The following is a 22,241-nucleotide window of genomic DNA, read 5'->3' as shown; positions in this document are numbered from 1 at the left end:
GAAGAGGAAAAAACTCATTTGCTTTGGCGGGGGGAAAGTCCAGCCAGTGATCAGGTGGCAGCTAAATCCCTGAAGACCCAGCCTTGGAAAAATCCAAGATCAGAAAATACATCCCCTGTGCCATCTGCACGTGGCCCACCCAGCAAACTCTACACCTTCCCTCCTTCCTTCACTGGAGCCTTCCTCTACTGCAGGCAATGGCTGCATACCCAAATCAACAATTCAATTCCCCCTTTGTTTGTGTGGCAGATGACAAATGCATGCAGGGCATCTTGTGTTTCCTAGGCAGGCAGGGCACTTACTTTGATTGATGCTCGGTTGTGGAAAAAAATGAGCTGGGAAGGAATTACAATGGAGGGCCTGCAGACTGGAAGGGGGTATACTAATTAGTCCTGCATTAAGCAGTCGGCTTGCATTTGGCGATGAGACGCCTTCAGGAGGGAAGTGTAGGGGTTATTGATGCAAAACAGCATGGAATGCATTATGCCAGGTAGCTGTGTATTCGTTTTGTTCGGAAGTATAGAATTTTGTAATTAAGAAAGAAACAGGCTACTGTATTTTTTTTAACACCTCCCCAATGCATTGGGTAGGTGGTGCTTTTTAACTTTAATGATCTCATAGACAAGCTGGAAGTCCTCCTCTCTTTCTGAAATAACCCTGCCAGAGTTTTCTCATCCTGGGCCCAGTTCTAGGAAGGGAAAACTGACGCCACTTCTATACTTTCGAGCTCCTTTTTCCTCCCCTAAAGCTCCACTGTGCAGAGCCTTGAGCCTTGCTGCTGGGACGCATTGTAATGAAGAGAAAGGAAGTTTTCCCCTCAGGCCACTCTTTCCAGGTTTTAAGAGTCGTTGCTGATGTGACCCGGGAAGAACCCTAAGGATATCTCAAGGCAAAAGGAGCATCTTCTGTAGACGGGGACGAAAGCACAACACGAGGCATGTTTCTCTGGATGGCACTAATGGTTTGCCCTTCCATTTACTGGACTGTAGGCAGAGGCACAGCAGGGGAGGGTCGAGCCATTCCTATAGGTAGGGGGAGTGTGTGACTCCAGGCTGACATGGCACTAAGGACCGCAGCCCACCAGGCAGGATTCTCTAGGCAAGAATATTGGAGTGGGTTGCCATGCCCTTCTCGAGGGGATCTTCCCAACCAAGGGATAGAACCTGAGTCTCTTATATCTCCTGCATTGGCAGGCAGGTTCTTCACCACTAACGCCACCTTGGAACCCTGGAAAGCTTCAGGGTGATAGACAAAGGGACTCAAATCATTGCTAATGTGGATGATTTAAAGTTCAAACTTTAAAATGTTGATTTGCTCAATTTGGCCTGAAGAATCAATGAAGCTGGGTTCAGTGACTCCAGTGAGGTGGCATAAAGAAGGAAGTATCACACAGGTCTTTGGCACAGTGTGACGGAAGAGGACCTAAACTCCCGTGATTTTGTCATTTCACTAACCCACTGTATTGGCGTATATAATACAATTCTTAGTGATTCTTCATGTTGGAACCCAGCGACCTCTCGGGTGTCTCGTGTGAACCTAGTGGCAGAGTAAATGGTCCAAAGATTTTTGGTTCACTTTATCAGAGGTGTCAAATCCTGGTGCAGCTGAGATTTCCTTTTACTTTTCTTATTCTAGAAACAAGCTCATCTATAGATTTACAGTTGCCTATGCTAGGAAAATAGATCTGAGTGATAAAGATAGCATTTTGAGTTATCAAAGGCTGTCAAGTCTTTTTTTTTTTTTTAAAGTTTTATCCATAAACTGGAGCAGAAGACAGATCTCAAAATATCAGAAGTAAGATCAGATGACTACAACCTGCCTTTCATGGACAGAGCCAGGAATTGTGCCAATAGCTTTAGGAGGAAAAGCTAAATAGTTAATGTGGTTTATTTTTTAACCATCCCTTTGTTTTAGAATTCTATCTTATTCTTGAGCTGATTCCATGTCACCATGACCTTCTCCTGCCAAGAAGGCACAGTTGAGGCATCGTTCAGTAATAGCCTAGGGCTCTGGACAAGCAAGATGCTGTGCTGGCTTTTTGCCTTTCTTCCAGTGTTTACACAACCAAGACTTATTACATGCTCTGTCATTTTGTTACTGGGCTGGCTTTGGTTTGAGAATTAGGTAAACATCAGACATTCCATCACACAGTTTTAGACTCAATCTTACTTTATAATGATGTTAATGTTTATTGTACAAAGCGAGATGCATTTGTATATTTTAGCATTTTATTTCAGTCACCGAATGCAAAAGCTGACACTGGCATCGGTTTGATTTGTGTGTGTGTGTGATTGAAGATATTAAGCACTACAAGAACGCTGAAATCTCAATCTGATTAGGATCAAAATTCTTCAGGATCAAAACACTCCTTTTTCCTCCCCCTACAGTTTTACTAATTGTGTGCTACTTGACATTGTGGAGTTATTCCACAGCGTGATAGCTAAATATGTGAAGTGTATTTTACTGTGCTGAATTATCAGCTCATTCTATTTGTTTTTCATGCGTTTAAGGTTATTAAAAGAACTTAAAATTAGAAGTCATGTGTATAAGAGTTGAAAGACTGAAGTCAATCATTGTTAGCAGACAAAATCATAAAGCAATAGCCAGTATGTCAATATCAAGTAATGAAAAAAAAAATCACAGAATTTGAAAGCATACCTTCTGTGTTTATTAGTTGGCAAGATACCAGGAAAATTAGGATACTAGCACAATACTGAATGGTGGACGGAGTTGTTTATTTTCAGCACGCTCAAATTATTCCAGGTACTGAAAACGAGATAAAAGTAGATCGGAAAGGATGGCTTCAAATGTATTTGTTGGAGACCTTTGCTTTATGGGAAGAAATGAACTGCCCTGGCTCACTGTTCCTGAGGAATTGTATTTCTTCAAGCTGTAAATCAAATCCCAGAGAGATAGCATGACGTTTTCCAAATAATAACGGAGGATGACAAAGTTCTTTTTTGTCAGCATCAGGTTTCTGAATTTAGACCTCGATTAAGATTCCAGAATGGAAAAGCACCCCCCCACCCCAAATCCACATACACGCACATGGTCTATGACTGTGTCTTACAAACATGCATTCATTTTAAAAGTCTGAATCTCTGGCATATCTGCATCACAAAATGTACTCACAGCTTCCTCCAAAGATCCTGATTTTTCTCCATTTTCTCTAAATTCCCAGCTACAAAGAACCCAATGTTTCTTTTCAGGAAACAGCATCATTTTTTTCCCCTCAATTAATTGAAGAACCATCTGCTCCTGTGATACCCGACACCCATTTGTTCTCAGCAACAAGTGGGCTCCCTAAATCCCCGAGGAGCCATACCAAGGCACGCACTCAGGGTTGGGAGTAGAATCTGCCAGAGCTGCCTCGCAGCCAGCCTCTTCCCAGAGACACAGCACATACAGAGCTTGACACTGACCCCGTTCCCACGCCAGTGCTGCTAATGCAGGGTTCAACACACAGCGCGAGGTGCTCACACTCTGAGACTCCGGCTAGCTTACTGTCTCTCCATCATGCTTCTGAAGATCGCAGTTTGAAACGAGTCAACAACTGCAAAGGGCCGGAGAGAGCTCAAACAGCTGTCCTCAACCATGGCCAGAAAGGGAAGACAACGTTAACACAGAGGCCACCCGGCTGATCCTACTACATAAAAGCTTCCGTTTCAAGCTGGACCATCTCATTTGTGTCCCCTGGCACGCATTTAAAACCAGAGTTCAGAACTGGGTTTAGAACCTTCTAGGAATGTAGATGGCAGAGCCCGCATCTTCTAGGAAGAGTCTACGGAATGGTCATAAAAAGGACCTCTCAATGGAAAAGAGAGCTTCTTCCTAAGAGGGCCACGGTGCCTCCCGATGGGACTTGAGATCCCTTGCGCTCACAGTGAAAACAGCCCCTTGAAGTATGATGAGGGAAAAGTACATGAGGATGCTGGTGTGTGAGTCACTGTGTGGACCCAGCGGAGCTCTGCTGGCCCGGCTTTGCTTAAACACCCACAGAAGGTGCCTTGGAGGTGAGCCTGCTGGTCAGGAGCCGGGAACCAGACTCAAAGAGCTGAGATGACTTTGGCCCTTCCAAGAGACGGGACATGGAGGTACCCGCCTCTCTAAATAACCCTCTTTGTAGAAATACAGTGAAAAGTCAGCACCTTTGAGAGCTGCAGTATCCACACTCTGCCCCTCCCCTCCCCCTCCCCATCCCAGGTCTATGGATAGTCAAGTAGGAATTTTTATGAGGCTCTGGCCTAGCTGAACTTGTCTTTTCCCACGTCTATTTTGAAACGGATACCACAAATTTCAGAGTGGAAGTAGCTCTAGAAAATGAAAGGGTCGAGAAGGCACTTAAGACAAAGGTCCCCCCATTACATCATGGGAGAGAGCACACAGGAGACCACGAAATCCGGGGTGAGCACCTACAGATCCAGCAATTTCTCCGGGCCCCGAGATCCAGCTTTCAATCTAATTCCAATACAAGTTGAAGTGATTTATGTCTCACTTTTTCTCACTGTGCACTGACAGTCATCTCAAATGTGCAGGAGATGTGAAGGGAGAAATTGGCATGGAAACCAAAAAAAAAAAGCATCCAGGAGAGAGGACCCCAGCTGGGCTGTCCCCGCGCACCGGAGGTACTTACAGTCCAAGTGACTGTGCCTGATGCCCTCGACATCTTCGGCATGGATGAAGTGGTAGCATCTCTTCCCTACAATGTCTACGGGGGTCAGATCCATATAATCACTAATCCTACAAAGAGAAGAATACAGGCTGGAAATCAGAAGCAAGGGAAATATACAAATAGTTCAGTGACTTAGAAACAGATCTACTGACAATTTTCCTTGTACCAGGGTACCTGCGAGGACTTGGCACTGAGGGAAAACCCCTTTTAGATAAAATTAATTTTCTTTAACATGTAACAGTCCTTTTCTGAAGCCAGAAATGCGCTGGATCAAGCAGTTGTGTTGAAATAATTAACTAGGTTTTTCTTTTTTTCTTTAGTTTCGGAATATGCATTTAGACAACATAATTCCATGAAATTATTGAGAATCAGTAACAATACGAGATCCTCATTAGAGGCTAAGATAATTCAAGGTTACATAATAAAATAAAAACATGTTATGTTTATACCAAATGATTAGAGACACCTTTCATTTAAACAGATTGGTCTTCTATTGGGTATTTCCATGAAAAAAGGCTTCGACTGCTTCTTGGCACAAAATCCAAATTGGCATTTCAAGGGATATAATTTAAATGCTGAGACATACAGATGCCTGGGGGTATTATCTTTTTTTGTCTGAGTCATTTGAGAGCTCAGCTCTCACTCCTAGCCCTTTTAACTGGGACTTTGTGGTGGATTCCACACGCAAACTTTTAAACCATTTCGGCAGCTCTGCTGGGCTTGTGCTCGACTGTACGTGTGTGTAAGCCTCTGTCATTGATTGTCCAGATGCCAATGTCCTCAGGCAGGAGCACAGAAAAATAGAACAAAAATTGGAAAACACGTTGGGGGGTGTGGAATCTGCCTGGTTTACACAAACGCGCTGAAATGTTGCTTCTCTTCCTCCCCGTCCAAGTTCAGGTTCATTTTCGTCCGTCCCAGAGAGAATTTATCTCTTGTTTAATTGATTCTCTTTACTGCCCCTGTGCTTTTTATGTTTTATGATTTATCAAATATTAAGTGAATCTTTAGCTATGACACCTTGAAGAAACCCGTGAGAGCGCTGCAGGGGGAATGAAATCTGACCCCCAAAGGCAAGGAAATAAGAAACCAAACCAAACCAGGATAATATGGGATATAATGAAAATACCCTACCCAGGGAGTGAATTTCTCAGTGTCTAGCAATTTAAATCATATCTTTGGCCAAAATAGAATTCTTGGAGTGTTTTCTCACGAGTCCTTGGTTTTTTGGTATAAAACAGATCAGCTGGTGTTTTCCTGAAACCATTAGTTGCTTTCCAAGCACAGTTCACACCCCCTTTCTGCAAACGAGTGAATAAGGATGTCATTAAAGGCCCTCATTCCCTCCATGGTGTTTCTGGAATTTGCTGGATCCTCTGAAAGCATCAGAGGTTGGCTTTGCCCAAGGCTGTCCCGGGATTCTGAGGAGAGTCCAGGAGAGGCCCCTGTTTTCTAGTTAGCAATTCCCTAAGTAAACAATGAACCCTGGGGAAAGGCACCCGGTTCTTTAGGGAAGAGAGTTCTTTAGTTTACTTTTTATTTGAATGAAATCCTTCAAAACAATGGAAACACTTCTATGTACTCCCAGAGCCTATTATCAAGGTGAATGTGATGAGCTCCGTGTTCAAAGACCTCTTCATCTATGTGTAGAAAACCCTAGACCAGTCTGACAACCTGTATATCAGGATCAAAATCCTGATGACAACCTATACTCTGAGACCCAGTTTCCTCATCTGTGAAACAACTTCAGAGGCTGGTGAGGGTACTAATGAATGAAATGATGTGAATGTAGCATGGTGCTGGGCACACAAGATATGCTGTTCTCTCAGATTAAATATGCAATTACTTCTAACAGGGTCCTTTTAAATAATTACTGTCATCTTCAGTAGGGAAATAATGCTGTATTATACTGGCTAATAAGGGGTTGTGGAAAAAAAGACATGTTTTAATGGGAGGAAAGATACATGAAGTAGGCCATAGAAAGTGATCTCAATTACTAGAGTGGCACCATCAGGCACCCAAGTCCATGGAGTGCATCAAAAGAATTAATCAACCTGTGACCACAGGCCTGAGAATTAAGTGATGGCTTAAGGATTTCTGGGAGCTAGGTAAATGAGATGAGGCTTCATTTTTTTTTTTTTTTTTTTTTGGTGGTGGTGAGTGGTGCTCGTAGAACTCTCAATCAAGGGAACTGACATTTGTTTTCAAAGACGCAAAGCTATAGTTCATGCTTTGACTGTCTGCCGCCTCCCTGGGTATCCAATGTTGTACATTTTAAAACAGAAGAGACTGCTTTATGGGCTGTATATTCTCTTTCATGGGTGCACACATATGAAAGATCCCCACAGTGGTTATTTGGACCGCTTCCATACCATTTAACCTGGCTTCTGAAGAGAAATTAGAGACAGGGAGCGCAGGGAGGTCCTGCAGAGAGAGCTAGGGTGTTTGAGTCTGACAGATAGAGTTCAAGTCTTGGCCTCAGTCAAGACACTTACCCTCTCTCTCTAAGCTGACACTGCCTGGCACTGGTGGATATGGGCAACACCAGCCTCCAGAACTGTCCTGAAGCTTCAATGAGATAGTGCTTTCAATGTGCTTCGCACGCCGCCGAGGGTGTAGGAAGTGTTCAATAAATGTTAGCACTCCCTACTATTCCTGGCCAACTCTAGCTACTCATTCTGCTGAACTCATCTTCCTGATTCTCTGTGGCCATTGAAGAATGCCTTGCACATAGCCAGGTAGGTGTATAGTCATGGTGATAAGAATTTTAATAAATACTCTCAAAACTTGACAAATAGATTGAACTACTCATTAGATAATAGTGACAGGCTCATGATATCTTCTCCCTGCCTGAACACGCTAAAGCTTGGGTGGGTTATCTCTTCCCAGTGAATCCTTTCCTCTGAATCAAAGCCTGACTGGGAAGGGCAGACATTTCTAGTTTGATCCCAACATCTTTAGCGCTTCCCAATGGACTGGATGTGGGCACTGCCTGTCTTCTTCATGTCTGGGCCCGGGAGAGAGATCACTTTCCTAAACCACTTGATCACCTGTTCTTTTGTTCCCACCCCCGCCCCCCAATCCTGTCCCCAAGGAGGAACAACACTGCCAAGCTTCCTTTCCACAGCCACACGTGAGCACCTCCCCTCCACCCCCTCCTCCTGCCCCGGGATTCTCTCTTCCTCACATCAGCCTGATGATAGACTGGTGACTTCTAGGTGAGAGGTCTGAAGGGGCACTGTCCCATCTCCTTGTCCCTTGCTTTGTGCCTAATGAAACAGTGAACTTCTTAACCAGAGGCTAAAAAGTCCTTTTGTAAAAGCTCAGTGTGAGGAAGGGCTGCCAAGTCACTTATATGATGGGTCATCTTTCTTTAATCTATCCAAGTGAAATCCTCAGGCTTATGAAGTGTTATTGAAGAGTTCTGCAAATTTCTTTTTTGTCTTTTTTCCTCTAGGGAATCTCAAATTCTTATTTGTTCTCTACATGCTTTGTGGACTGAATGTTTGTGTACTTCCTAAATTTGTCTATTGAAGTCCTTACACCCCCACTCCTACCTTGGGATAGTATTTGGAGGTGGGACCTTTGAGAGTAATTAGGTTTAAATGAGGTCATAAAGGTGGAGCCCCCATGATGGGATTAGTGTCCTTATAATACGGAGAAAGATCAGAGCTTGCCCTCCCGTATATGAGAACATAGCAAGAAGCCAGGAAGACACCCCCGACCCTGCACCCCCACCTCCCACCCCTACCCCAGCCTGCCACCAAAGGAACCTCGTCAGCCTGCACCTTGATCTTAGACTTCTCGGCCTCCAGAACTGTGAGAAATGTCTGTTGTTTGAGCCACCTGGTCTATGGGGATTAGTCCCAGCAGCCTGAGCTGACTAGGAGAAGGTACTCAATGCCCGTGTGAACACTGCCCATCATAAGGCTGGGCCCTTGCAGTAGTCAGGAAGGGGGTCTGGCTGAGGCATTAGGAGATAGCTCTCGCTGCATTGTTTTGCCAAGAATGTCTCAGTCCTGCTCTCTCCTTGGGTTCTCAGCCAAAATGGGTCTCAGTTACAGCATATGGATGCCTGGGTATCCTAATTCATCCCATTGTTGTCCCTAATGTAAATCAGGGCAGTGATGTAAATTTCAAATAAAAAGCATGGTTGGTGTCAGTCCAAGCAGCCATTAAAAATAAGATCAGGATTTATAATGAGCCTCATTGGGAGAGTAAAATCCTTCAGACTGCTGAAAACACTGGCCCTTACCAATGTGCAACATACAACAGGGCAAATGAAAACAAAAACGAAGTACCTATTTTCACAGTAAATGATATTGAGGTCCATATTTACTCGAGTGACGAACATATGGCAGTCAATTCTGACTTCATTGATCGTAGGGGGAGGCAGGGCATGAGCCACAACCACGAGCCCCATGATTTGGCTGGGGACGGTCCTCCCGTGGGACAGTGACACCCTCAGTCGTAGCCGGCCCGTTATGTGAATCACCTGGAATAGAACATTAAGTACAGGACACAGTCAAATTTACATCCGGGCTGTAACAGTACTTCTTTTGAGAAATGCAGAATCGCATCTGGAATAATGAATGTTAGCTTGAATCTGGTGTAATCATAAGGGCTGTCAAAGTGCCCTCAGTGTCCTCAAGGCAAGAGACAAAAGAGAAATAGTCTTGTACTCTGAGCATTTCTCAGGGCAGCATTATTACTGTGCTATTGCTATTTTTCAGGACTTATTTTTTTTTTCAGGTTTAGAGGAAGTTCACAACCAGATAAAAGGATAAAGTGAGCCCTGAGCTGCAAACAGAAATGTTTGCATTTTCATCCCTTACTAGTGGACGATATGTGTCCTTCTCCACATTTCTACTGAACGGGATTCCATGGACGTCTCTCTTCAGAAGTGTGGCTCAGAGCTTTCCTTCATTCTCAAAAAAGCCAAAGACTCCAGTGATTAAGAGATTCAGTGACAATGACATGAATGTGTCCTTTTGAGCATAGACATTCCATGTTAGGCAGTGCTGAGTTACCTGCACATGTAACACCAATCTTTATCACAATGCCCTCTGGGATCAAAGGTCAGAGGACCTCAGCGTATGATTTGTTCTTTGAGCTCTTAGGGCAGTAGATCAGGAAGGCTTGCACCATTTTGGTGACAGCTCTGAAGTACTTGCTCAGAAACAGGAGGGAGAACAGTGTGCTGCGATTTTTGGTTTCTTAGACAAAGTATGCCATGGATAGTCCTGGCCACCCACCCAGAACCAAACAAAGTTGGTTCATCATCTTCACATTATTTTCAGTGATACGTTTTTATAAAGCCATCTTTTGAAAAAATTCCTTTGTTTATGAATTGAACACAGGAGATGAGTCACAATGTGAGTTTCCTTAAATAATGTTTTGGGAAAATGAAATCATAAAAAGATGGAAAGAATGAGGATTTGTGTGGCCCTGCTTCTGGGTGACGGAAGGCACGTGTGTATATGTATGTGTGTGTGTACCCTAGTTGGGTTCCTCGTGCCCTGTGACAGCGTGGAGTACCCTCCAAACCAGGTTGTAGAAGTACTTGCCACCATTCCCTGTACCTTGGAGCTCAGCTTTGTAGCTGGTGGGGTTTCTGTGTTTGGTTTGCCTCTCCAAATGCACCCGTGAGCACCAGAGACACCTTTTGAGAGTCTCCTTTTCCCTCTTTGTCGGAGGAAACTGAAGTGGGAAGTGGGTCTCTGACCTCCCTGGAGCGATAAGAACTAGCATCTGCTCTCCTTCCTAGGGACTAGGCTGGTAATTCCTTTTTCATTGTGTTTTTAAGTTATTCAGTCTTCGAAAAGCAAAGCCACTCTGCTGTCAGTCAGGAAGCAGGATCAAAGCTTATGGGGCCGCCCTTCGGAGTCCTGGCTGTTCTAAATGTACTCTTCCCTGTCCTCCTTCATGTTTGAGCCCAGAGCTGTGGATCTGGAAACCAATGAGGAGGATTATTTAGGTTATTTTAGGAGCAGCTTTTTGACCACCCACATTGAAGTTGACTAAATTCATGCTTAATGCACCTTTGCTTTCAGCTTTGGTCAGACGAGCTGCTTTATGAATATTTGAAAATGTTCCTAGAGGCAAGGATACTAAAACATCATCACAGACACATATTTTTGCAAGACCTCATTAACTAATAAAGAAATAGCTAAAAGAAATGGGATTAGCTTCACAGGAGGGGTGTTAACAGTCCCTGGTCCTCCTCCCAGCTAGGCTTACATAGATGCTCATTTATCATTATCTGTCTTGTTTTATCAGGAACACTCAGCTTCTTGGAAAAACACAGATCTATAAATGCTCAGGAAAACTCACACCCAGAAATGATATGTTAAATAAATCCCCACTTAGTATTCTCTTCCAAAGCAATTTAAAGGCATCTGGGGTAACAGACATTTGAGGAAGCCAGGCAGGCTACTGGGGAGCTGTGTGCATGTCAGAGCCACCCGCCTCTGATCTCCTCCAGCTTTGCCCATGGCCACTGAGCTGTTGAAAGGGGTCAAAAGTTGGGTTGGGCAGGGACCTAGGTTTGCCATCTCCTGATTTTGTTCTCCTGGAGAAAGCCACTCTACCTCACTGCATCTCTTTCTTTTCTGTGAAATGGGGATAATAATGACTATTCTGCAGTTATGTCATGAAAGTCAAAGGAGGCAGTTGTGGTAAACACTTTCTAAATCGTAAAGAAGTATAAAAATTTTCATTATAATTCTGTTTGCCCTTAAAAACAATAAGGATAAGGACTGATGATACATTTGATCTTGACCACAGGCCAAATAAGTAATTATTGCTTTAAAGGATCATGCCATTTGTATTTGGGAGAAAAACTGGGAGAGTCTATTTTAGGTCATTCTCCTTTTCAGTTTTTAAGTGAGGAAAGTGGCTCTGTAACATTCCTCCCCTAACCAGAATCATCGGGCTTGGAAATGGCAAAGAGAGCTTAGAATCCATGTTTCCAGGTTGTGTTTGCCCCTGGAGAAGGAAATGGCAACCCACTCCAGTATTCTTGCCTGGGAAATCCCATGGGCCGAGGAGCCTGGCAGGCTACAGTCCATGGTGTTGCAGAGTTGGACATGACTGGGTACTTGTCAGCACCAGGTTGTGTTTGAGCGTCATTTCAACTTTGTTATGCTTTTATACGTTTTAAGTGCATATTCATATTGCACCAAAACATTAGAAGTTTATACCAGATGCCAATTTACTGCCTTAAGTAAACTGTATATGAACCTTTGAAATGATTTCATATATGGCAGAAGCCCAGATTATTTGAAAAGTCTGAGAAACTATACAAACTAGGAAGGGAAAAAAAACCTAAGAAAATCGCCAATGCAATAAACAAAGCAGTTGTCAAGAAATGTCAAAGAACATCAGAGTGTGTTTGTCTGAGTGTATGTTCATCTGGGGGTGGGGGAGAGTGAGGTTGAAGAGAAGAAAAGATATGTTAGGTCGTGTAATTAATTTTGGGGTTAAATTATGGTATTTCCCCCAAATCCATTTCATAAGGCCAACAATTTTTTTCCCCTCCCATTGTGAGAAGTTATGTTTAGATTTTAGAAACATGGCGAGAACATGTATCAAACAGTTTGTTTGTTTGTTTTACTTTGTAGTTGCTTTGAAGGCCTGAGGCTGGATAAAAAGTATTATCAGAAGATCTGGGTTCATATCCTAGCTCTGGCACTGCATAGTCATGCAACTATGATGCTCAGGGAATTGAAATGACTTGCTTACTTTCAGGTCAGCATATTAGGGATTAAAAACCTAGTACAGAGAGTAAGTACTCTGTAAAGATGTCTTCTGTTTTCTTAATGAGGTCATCAAAGGGCACTCTTTGGGTTTTTTAGTTTCTAAAACATATGCAAGGAGTCTTGATAGGTACCAGAGAGAAGACCAAGGTGGATCAAATGTAAACCAGTTCTCAAGAGTTTACAGACAATATACAGTGAGAGGAAACAAACAATTACTCTTAATATATTAAGATTGGGAGACGACATAGGGTCTGCTCAAGTGGTTTCTGCATTCTGGTTATATGACAGAATCTCCTGTGCAGTGTTGTTAAAGCATGGACTCCAAGGCTCCCTGCCCCAGAGATTCTAATTAGGTAGGACTGGGCTGGGGTCCAACATGTGTTTTTTAGAACATCAGAGGTGATATCTACTACAGGATAGTGTCTGGCTAAAGTGTTTGGACTTCTACCAGTGGTTCTCAACCTTACTACACATTGAAATCACCCAGGGAGTGGAGTCCCCACGTCCAAGCTGTATCCAATACCAGTAAAATATGGACCTCTGGGATATAGGGCTGCTGAGAGGATTAAGTAGAAATGTATACAAAGTGCCTGGGTATATGCCTGATACACAGTATATGTTCAAAAAAAAATACTATCTTCTTAAATAAAAAGTGTGCACCAAAGGAAAGGTATAGAATGAAATTTTGGGGATGTCAGGGTAGGCAGAAAATACTTTTGACTGAATGGATTTGGAAGGCTACATGAAACTGGCACTAAATTAAAACTGCCATAAGATATAATCATGGAATGGTAAAAGGGGTTCCAGATAGAGAAAAGGGCTGGAATATAAAGTACAATAGAAACAAATACAAAAGATAACCTATTGGAGACACCCAGGGAGCCAGGAGCATTTCAACGAGGGTTAGCAGAAAAGACCGGAGAAGGCAATGGCACCCCACTCCAGTACTCTTGCCTGGAAAATCCCATGGATGGAGGAGCCTGGTAGGCTGCAGTCCATGGGATTGCGAAGAGTCAGACACGACTGAGCGACTTCACTTTCACTTTTCACTTTCATGCATTGGAGAAGGAAATGGCAACCCACTCCAGTGTTCTTGCTGGAGAATCCCAGGGACGGGGGAGCCTGGTGGGCTGCCGTCTATGGGGTCGCACAGAGTCGGACACGACTGAAGTGACTTAGCAGCAGCAGCAGCAGCAGCAGAAGAGACAGAGATGGGGCAAATACTAGGTACAAGCAGTAGAAGTTGGTAATGGGACCTGGAGAGAAGCATGGTGATTTTGAGCCTGTGTCATAGAAGATGATGGTAGACCAAATGGTGACTGGGAATGCAGGAATTGCTGGCAAAGGGATGAAAAAGATTTCCCTGTGGACACTTAGTATTTGAGCAGCCTTGGGAGATGCTGGGGAAGGTGTCCTTTGATTGTTGGAAAAAGGGGTTGAGTGCTTAAGAGATGAGAGATGAAGGTAGGTTGAAGACTTGTTTGGTTGGTTGGTTGGTTTGTGCTTCACTTTGGTTTTTTTTTTTTTTTGACTGGCGGTGATACTTAAAACCAAGCAATTCAATGGAATTACCAACAGAGAAAACATAGATAAGAGAAGAACACCAAAGGCATCCTCCCACCATGCCAGCCCTTTGAGTATCTGAAGCCTAAAGCAACTTAACTTCTCTAAATTGAATTTCTCTTACTCTATAATGATTACTTTTGCTTAAAAAGTGACCATTTCTGAAAACTCTACGCCCCCTTTTTCTCCACCCACAATTCCATTCTGGCATAAATGCCAAGCTTGCCACATGGTCGCCAGGCCCCGTGGTAATATCCCAAAGAATGGGATGGCTTTTTTTGTACAGTTAAGCAGGTGAATGAGAAATGATGTTGAATACAAGTAGATAAACCTAAATACTAATATGATTTCAAGAACTGTGAAACCATAAAAATAATAATTTTAAAGTGAAAGGAATACTGTGGCTTAGAAATAACATTGAATTGGGAAACAGAACAATTGATCTCAGTTCTGGTTCTGGTGACCTGTGGCACATCCTCTAGCTTGACCAAGGCAGCGTTTCCTCAGATATAAAAGGGAAGATAAGAGTCAGGTACTGATACCTAGGGTTCTGTCTAAGTTCTAGAGAATTCTATGACCTACTGCTCAGTAGAGGGGCTGTCACTGTGCTGTTAACCTACCTGCCCCTCCCCTGACAGCTCCATGGTGAGGGCAGGAGCTTCCAAGGACAGCTGCAAGCTAATCAATGCAGAGTTTACTTTAAGAATTAATCAGTAGGGGTTTAGGGGTCCTATCTGAGTTGGAACGGTGCTTTGGTTTTGGCCAACGCCAGGTAAAAATTGCCTCTGTGTCCTAAAGGTTTGTGTTGGTCTGGTCTTTAATCTACAGACATTCTTCAAAAGAGATTTCTGAGTGAAAAGATTCTTGAACCCCGAGCTCAGTTTTATGTAAGAGCTCAGTTCTCACATTTCCTTTCATTGTTCTTGTTTTATCATAAAGACCTGTGCAAAAATGCTAAAGCCCATATTTTTCTAAACCCCTTACACAGCACTGCCCGGACACCAGCAACAGTGAAGCAGCAAGCATAGGATTTCTGAGTGGAAATCCCACCATCTTTGATAAAAATGTCCAAATTAGCATCATTTGACAGTTCCACATTGAAGAAATCAGTGTCTGACTTTTAGTTTTCTTCTTGGACACAAGTGAGCGTGTGCCATGTAGAGAGTACATGATCACGGAGTTTAGGACGAATGTGGGAGTGTTAACAAGCCATGATTCTTGGACAAATATATATTTCTCTTCCTGCCATATGCTCCTTTCTGTCATCTGTTGGTGATAAACACTTAGATGCGCTCCACTAATATCTTCTCATTATAAACAAGCCCATCACAAAGACCTTGATAAAACCTCCCCTCTGTCAATACTTAAGGAAAGAAAGTCCGTGATGGGAAAATACATCTGGAAGCTATTCTCCATTCTTTTAGGAATAAATCTCACTACTAGCCCTATGAAACATTTTCTTTATCAAAAGGAAGTGCTAAGTATTATGTGCATTATTTTCCACATATAATGTAAAGCACAGAATAAGGCTAGGCACAGGGAGGAACCAAGAAGCTGCAGGCAGGAAAAAAACTATGATTCCCTAGGTTTAGAGCATCTTCAGAGATTTTTTTTTTTACTTGTCCTTTAAAGGAATCCAAATTTACCTTAAAAATTAAGCTTCCTTCTGGCACTCTGGTCTTTTTTCTTTTATTCCCCTGTAGAGGTCTGGTTCAGCATACAGATCATCAAATCACTAGCTCGGGTGGGAGAGTTAGCTAATTATTTTTAAGTGATGGGGGCTCTGGTGGCCCACAACCTGCTGAAAGATAAGGGCTTAGCTGGGTCTTCTGAATCTAAACATCTAGCCTACAGCCTAACAACTTAATCTAAACCAGCAGGAGAATATCAACCTCATGTAAATTACTTCATGCAAATTTTTAGGGAGTGGGATTTCCTGAATTTAGAGCATTATCATCGGTTGGAGAAAATACCCTAACAGGTCTCTCTGTCCCTGTCTCTTTGACTCCTGAAACCTAAGTCTTTGCACAAGGCCTGAAAAACAAAACCAATTCATCTGAGACCAGGAACTTGTCCATAGAGGCAGACACTGGGGAGGAGAGGGCTCGCAGCTGAAGGAAGTGCCTTTGGGCTTTGTGAGGGGCAGGAGAACAGCAGTGTTAGTTCCCTTCCCTTTCCAGCATCTCAGATTTTATTTCTAGACACTGGCTTCTAGGAATGTTCGTCATAATTCACAATGAAACTTAAGCAATTGGGGATAAGAAAGGACAGAAGAGGGATAAGTTGACTTCTCAAGGCAGAGGTGAGATTGAGGGTGAGGGGAGAGGTCCAGGGGGAAATTGGGTCTTGGCAGGGAGCAGGTAAAGATGCACGCCTCTTCCAGGGCCAGAGGAGATGCAACAGAGGAGAGGTGGACGCGGAATGTCATCATCAACTAGGTCTAGAGGTGCTGATCAATTCAGGAACCACGTGGCTGGGAGGAGGCTTTCTGAAAGTTTGTCCCTAAAAATTTCCTTAAGAGCAGGGCTCTTCAGGCTTGGGTAGGATTTAGCACTTAAGGCTAGAGGACTAGCAAGAACTGGAGAGAGTTTTAGATGGGCTCAACTTAAGGGCAGCTCTGGTGGTGGAGAAGAAAGGAGGTGAGACTGGGTACAAGGGAAGTATTCAGGGCAAAGTTAAGGAAGAGGAACCCCAGCAGTTCTCAGGTAGAAGGACGACAATGAGAAAGTGTGAATTCCCAGGGACTCCATTTGTTTGACTGTTAAAGAGATGAGCAGGAAGGGGAATGTAATTTGAGTACAACCAGTTGATGCTTGGTCTGATGGCTGAAAAGATTCACCAAGGGGGGGTTGCAGAAGTGGACAGACCTAGAGCTGTAGGTAAGGGCATTCCCAACTCTGGTAGGCAGAGGAAGGAAGGAAGGAAGCCAGGGGCTAATTTCTATGTTTTCACTGAGATCCTAAGGTCCTGAAAGCAAAGACTCATGATGCATAAACATGAGGAAGGAGGCATTCTTCCTCTTACAGCCGAAGTCAACTTGCTCTGTCCTATACGCAAATAACTAAATGAGCCAGGCACATGGGGGAAACATATTTTGCTCTTTAATTGGAAAGCCCACAACACCTAATGCTGATATCAGGGATTTATTTAAAACCCCAAACCCTCTAGGGTTAGTCTTTTTTAAATCTGAGCATGTACAAGAATCACTTGGAGAGCTAGATCCAGGGCAGGAATACAGATGCAGATGTAAAGAACAGACAAGTACATGATGGTGGGGAGTGGGGAGGGTGGGATAACTGGGAGATTAGGTTTGACATAAATATACTACCATGTGTAAAACAGCTAGCTAGAGGGAAGCTGTGGTATAGCACAGGGAGTTCAAGGTGGTGGGAGGGAGAGGACACATGTACACATATGGCTGATTCACCTTGTTGTACAGCAGAAACTAACATGACATTGTAAAGCAATTATACTCCAATTAAAAAAATAACACACACACAAATAATAGGGATTCCAAGGTCCTATGCCCCAAACTCTGGATTCTTTAAAGCTGGAAAGGAACCTGGAAACTGCATGCCTCCCAGCATTCCAAGGGCTTTTATGCCAGTGGTTAGCATAGCCATTCTTTCAGTTTTGTTTGAAGGGCAGGCCATTGGGTCACAAAATGGGCTTCCCTGGTGGTTCAGGCAGTAAAGAATCCGCCTGCAATGCAGGAGACCTGGGTTCAATCCCTGGGTTGGGAAAATCCCCTGGAGAAGGAAATGGCAATGCACTCCAGTAATCTTGCCTGGAGAATCCCATGGACAGAGGGGCCTGATGGGCCATAGTCTCTGGGGTTGCAAGAGTTGGGACATGACTTAGTGACTAAACTACCACTCTTGGGTCCATCTAGCTGCATCTTTATCTAGAGCTGAATGGATCTAGACATCTTAGAAAAATGACCCAGTGGCTTATCACAGACTGCTTCCTAAATGAGCAAAAAAAGATGTACATTTACGGTTAAATCAGGGCTGAAAACCCCTCTACTCTGTAAACACAACCCCTTGTCTTGGTTCCCTGGAAGTGGAGGATCAGCTCTTGATAAGCAGAAACCCTGGGCTCATGTGGGATTGGGGCGTGTTTTCTGTGCACAGGGCTGCCTGAGGGAGGCGCTGGGAGCCCTGCCAAGGCTCCTTTACTTGGGGGCTGCAGTGTTATGTCCCACGCGTCTCTGGGGAGGTGGAGCTCTGCCAGTCCCTTCTCCCTAGCCCAGCCTGCCCCTGGCTTAGCTCCTGATTAATTCAGGGGAATCCTGGGAGGTTAACCCTTAATTTGATGGCTCCAGTGGGGAGCTTGAGAGATTGGTGGTAATTTATCACCCTCAGTTTTTTTTTTTTTAAATGTATAAACATTTTCCAAGGCAACACATAAAAAATTATTTTTAAAATCCACATTTAAAAAACATTAGCCACAGCATTCTTTTCTTACATGACTGTATCCTCCAAACACAGCAATTGCTTCTCATCCATCTCTGTTAACAAGCTTCAAATATATAACATAAAAAATGTAACTACAATTAGAGCCTTAGATTCTCAAAATGTGGTCAGACTCCATATTTGTTTCCTATTCCTTTTGGAGAAAACAGTCTTTCTTCTACCAGAGATAAGATTTTTTTTTTTTTTTATTGGGATAGTTTAAGTAAGCTGAAGAGATTTCCTTAACGAGATTATGTAAATGTATGCCAAGGCTATAAACCACATTTTCTCAGAGAGTGGAACACTTCAAATATCATTTAATCAAACAGGACCATGGGTAGAAACACCTTTATAAATTGTTAAGGGGCAAAGCAAGAAGGCTGAACTATACACATCTGATCAAATTTCGTTTCATTCAGTTACTTTATTAAAGTCTCCTAGAGAAGGACAGAGGAACACCACCTCTGTGGAGGGCAGCGTTTTTAGTCCTCTGTCACTTGATGTGGAGGAGGGATATCGCCCCTCACGGCCCCTGGAGGCCCCTATGGCTTAATGTCCCTGACTTGAGGTACAGAGGCAGTTCTTCCCAGTGTAACTGACTGCAATTGTATTTCCAACAGCATTAAAGACAGAAAAAAAAAAAGACCCGGAATTAGACTTATGCCAAGTGATCCTTCACCTATAGATGCCTGTGGAAACACTATATCATATTCTTTCTTTTCTTGAGCACTCACGAGCTCCTATTAGGAAACAGATAATTCAGATATTTTCTGTTTTTTATCCTTGCTCCATTCATCTTTGTCGAAGGCATGTTTTACGTCAGTTTCTTGAGTTTAGTGACACGTCTTGTTCTGAGTTAGTCTCGCACACCTTTGTTTCTGTTGGCTAACAGAATTTATACTAATTCTGCGGCAAGTGGCCAGAGATAGCTGTGGACCTTGCTGAGTGCTTGTCTGTGTGAAGATAGTAGCTCCAGAGAGCTCTCTGCTCTCCTGAGAAAGGTTAGGGCAGCTCTTCTCTGTCCCCGGGCTTCCCAGGTGGCATTAGTGGTAAAGAACCAGCCTGCCAATGCAGGAGATGTAAGAGAGGCATTCGGTCTCTGGGTAGGGGACATCCCCTGGAGGAGGGCACGGCAGCCCCCTCCAATATTCTTGCCTGGAGAATCCCATGGATAGAGAAGCCTGGTGGGCTACACTCCTTAGGGTTGCACAGATTTGGACGTGACTGAAGCGACTTAGCACGCAGGCACTCTGTCCCCTCCACCTGGCCTGAAGGTCTGCAGAATAAATGATTACATTTTGTTAAGAAGGAAAAGCCTTCAGAGGAAGAGCTCCAAGATATGGGAATCAGCTCCTCCTCTCTTCCTCAGTGGCAGAGGATACAGAAATAAAGACAATTATCCACGTGGATGGGTAGACCAGTCCTTGTGGAAGGGCAACTCTGCTGTCTCAGGAGCTGAAACATTTTTTTTTTAAAGCAGCCGTTCCTCTTAAAGGGAAAACACACACATACTAGGACTTGAATTTCTGATAATTAAGAAAAACCTGAACGCAGACAGATGGGTCCTAAATATTGTGGAACAATGAAAGTCCTGACATTCCCCAAGTTCAGACATGAAACTCCTTACAGATCAAACCTAAAAGTGATCCCTTCCCAGGAGGCTGTTGTAGGTAACATGAACTCTTCAGGAATGCAAGAACAAGGAATTCTCTTAAGCTAGGCACTTTAGACCCAAATAGGTGCAAGAAACAAAGAATGCACAGTAGGAGCCAAGGTGCCTCACTTTTTCTGGCACACTCAGGCAATGTTCAGTTCTGTGTTTGCAGCAAGGCGCTCCGTTCTCTGCGTCAATTTCCTCACTGGGAGACCGAGTGGGCTTAACTACATGGGGTCTGAGACCCTTCCTTGCTGTGGTGTCTGTTAAATCTGGCATGTTTAAACATGAAGCTTTGAGCCATCATCAAAGCCCTAAACCTCTATAACTTACCATCTGTATTATCTTGGTTCCATTCTTCGTGAGGCCTGGATGTTACGTGTTAGGCATTGATTAGGAAAGGACATTTTCTGAAATGTTTCTCAACCTGCCCTCCGTCTGCTATAGCTGATATTTTATAAGGCTGCTTCATTCTGCCCTATATCTCATCCTTAATGAGAGCAATTTCTAGGAATGACAGGCCTCTCAAAACGTCTTGCTTTGTGGAGTGAATGAATCCACTCCCTGCCAAATCCTCTTTGTGTGTGGCCCCCCAGCGAGACAGTGCGCTGGGGCTGGGGGAGTGCCTTGCAGACCACCTCGTGCATCCGCCCACCTTACAGTCGTGGAGACTAAGGCTCAGTGAGGTGAAGTGTCTTGCCCAAGGACGCACAGCCAGTGAGTGGCAGACACAGGAAGAAAAGAGAAGTCTCCTCATCTCTCACCCAGGGACCCTCTCCTGTCCAGCAGTGCATTTCTGGGGGAACGTTCCGCCCACTTTTCCTCATTTGTTTTCCCGAATATGTCTCTATCTCTATATAAATAACTTGATGAAAACTTAGGACTTTAACCTTCAAAGGACCCCATGGCACTGACATGGGTTATTATCCATTCAGGATATGTAGTTCAGAACACTCATATGACTTGGGTGCGTGTCACCAGCTCATTTGCTGCATTTGGTTTATTCAGCCATGATTAGAGATAGTCATTTACAGTCACACATTTGGAAACTCTTTAACAAGCTTCTAGCAGTTTCCTTTCCAGAGCTGTTTAAATAGATGAGGGTGTGGTATCAGCAGTTTCCTCCATCCTACTGATTATCCCTGTTAAGCATACGTCTTTACCAGAACTTCCATTTTGTAGAAAGGCTTTTTAAAAAAAGAGAGAAAACAACCCAAAGATGCACACATCCCGGAGCTGATCAGTCATCATTTCAGGAAGACAGACTAAAAAATTAAAATTGAAACCACCACAATATAACCTGAAAAATTCCCTGAAAAAAAAATCCCCCTCCCTCTTTTCATTTTAAAGAATACTTTTTGAAGTAATTGGCACAAAGACTGTTCTGGTGCAGATTGCTGCAAGTGTGCTCTTGGCAAGAACATCATAAGCACTAGAAAAACTTTAATATGCTCAAGAAGCCAAATACAAACTGACACCAGGAACTCAAGTGTGGGAACAAACAGGGGAAAAAAGAGAGCATCTCAATTTAATACAAACCTACATACAAAGGGACCAATTTCTCCGATTCATGGTTTAGCATACAATGCAGCTGTCCTCTGAGTGAATACAGAATAGTTATACATAAGAAATTAGAATTATCAATTCGAGGGAATTTGTCAAGAGTCCTTTTGATATGTAATAATGCAACTATGATGCCGAAGAAATCCAGGCATCAATGCATTAAATGACATCAGGTTGGACTCTGTTTAGAAAAGGAGGGTTAAAACTTAGAGAAGGGTCTCTTTGATGTGACCTCTGGAGCAGAGCTCTGCAGCGAAACTCAAAATGAATAGCTTCACCCCTACCTGTAGCCTTGCCTTCCATGTCTTTAAAATATAAGTTTGGATACATGTAGCACAGGGGGAAAATAATTCTAGAAGTGTCTCCTACATGGCACGGAATGGGAAGAACTGTGGACCTTTGCACTCTGCAGGATACAGGGAGAGTCTTCCATTCTCTTTATACCATCGAATGTAAGACGAGAACTATTAAAACAATTTTTTTTTTCCTTCCTCAAGTCATCATCTTCTTTGCTATTTTATGGTAAGGATTCAAGGATTTGGAGATTTTCTGCATCTTTCTCCATCCACATTTCA

The 22,241-nt window shown here is 43.4% G+C and overlaps 1 protein-coding gene across 9 annotated transcripts in view; it reads right to left on the bottom strand.

Moving 5' to 3' along the window:
- NPAS3 (neuronal PAS domain protein 3) overlaps window positions 1-22,241 on the bottom strand; it is a 957,467-nt gene that overhangs the window by 23,453 nt on the left and 911,773 nt on the right. For all 9 annotated transcript variants that reach the window (XM_027521413.1, XM_027521415.1, XM_027521414.1 and 6 more), the window contains 2 exons: window positions 8,974-9,167; window positions 4,634-4,740 (listed from right to left, as the gene is read on the bottom strand). In XM_027521413.1, the coding sequence (XP_027377214.1) occupies window positions 4,634-4,740; window positions 8,974-9,167 (301 nt within the window). The remainder of the gene's footprint in view (window positions 1-4,633; window positions 4,741-8,973; window positions 9,168-22,241) is intronic.

Source organism: Bos indicus x Bos taurus, chromosome 21 (genome assembly GCF_003369695.1).
Source record: "Bos indicus x Bos taurus breed Angus x Brahman F1 hybrid chromosome 21, Bos_hybrid_MaternalHap_v2.0, whole genome shotgun sequence".
NCBI lineage: Eukaryota > Metazoa > Chordata > Mammalia > Artiodactyla > Bovidae > Bos > Bos indicus x Bos taurus.
This window is presented reverse-complemented; position numbering and strand designations above follow the sequence as displayed.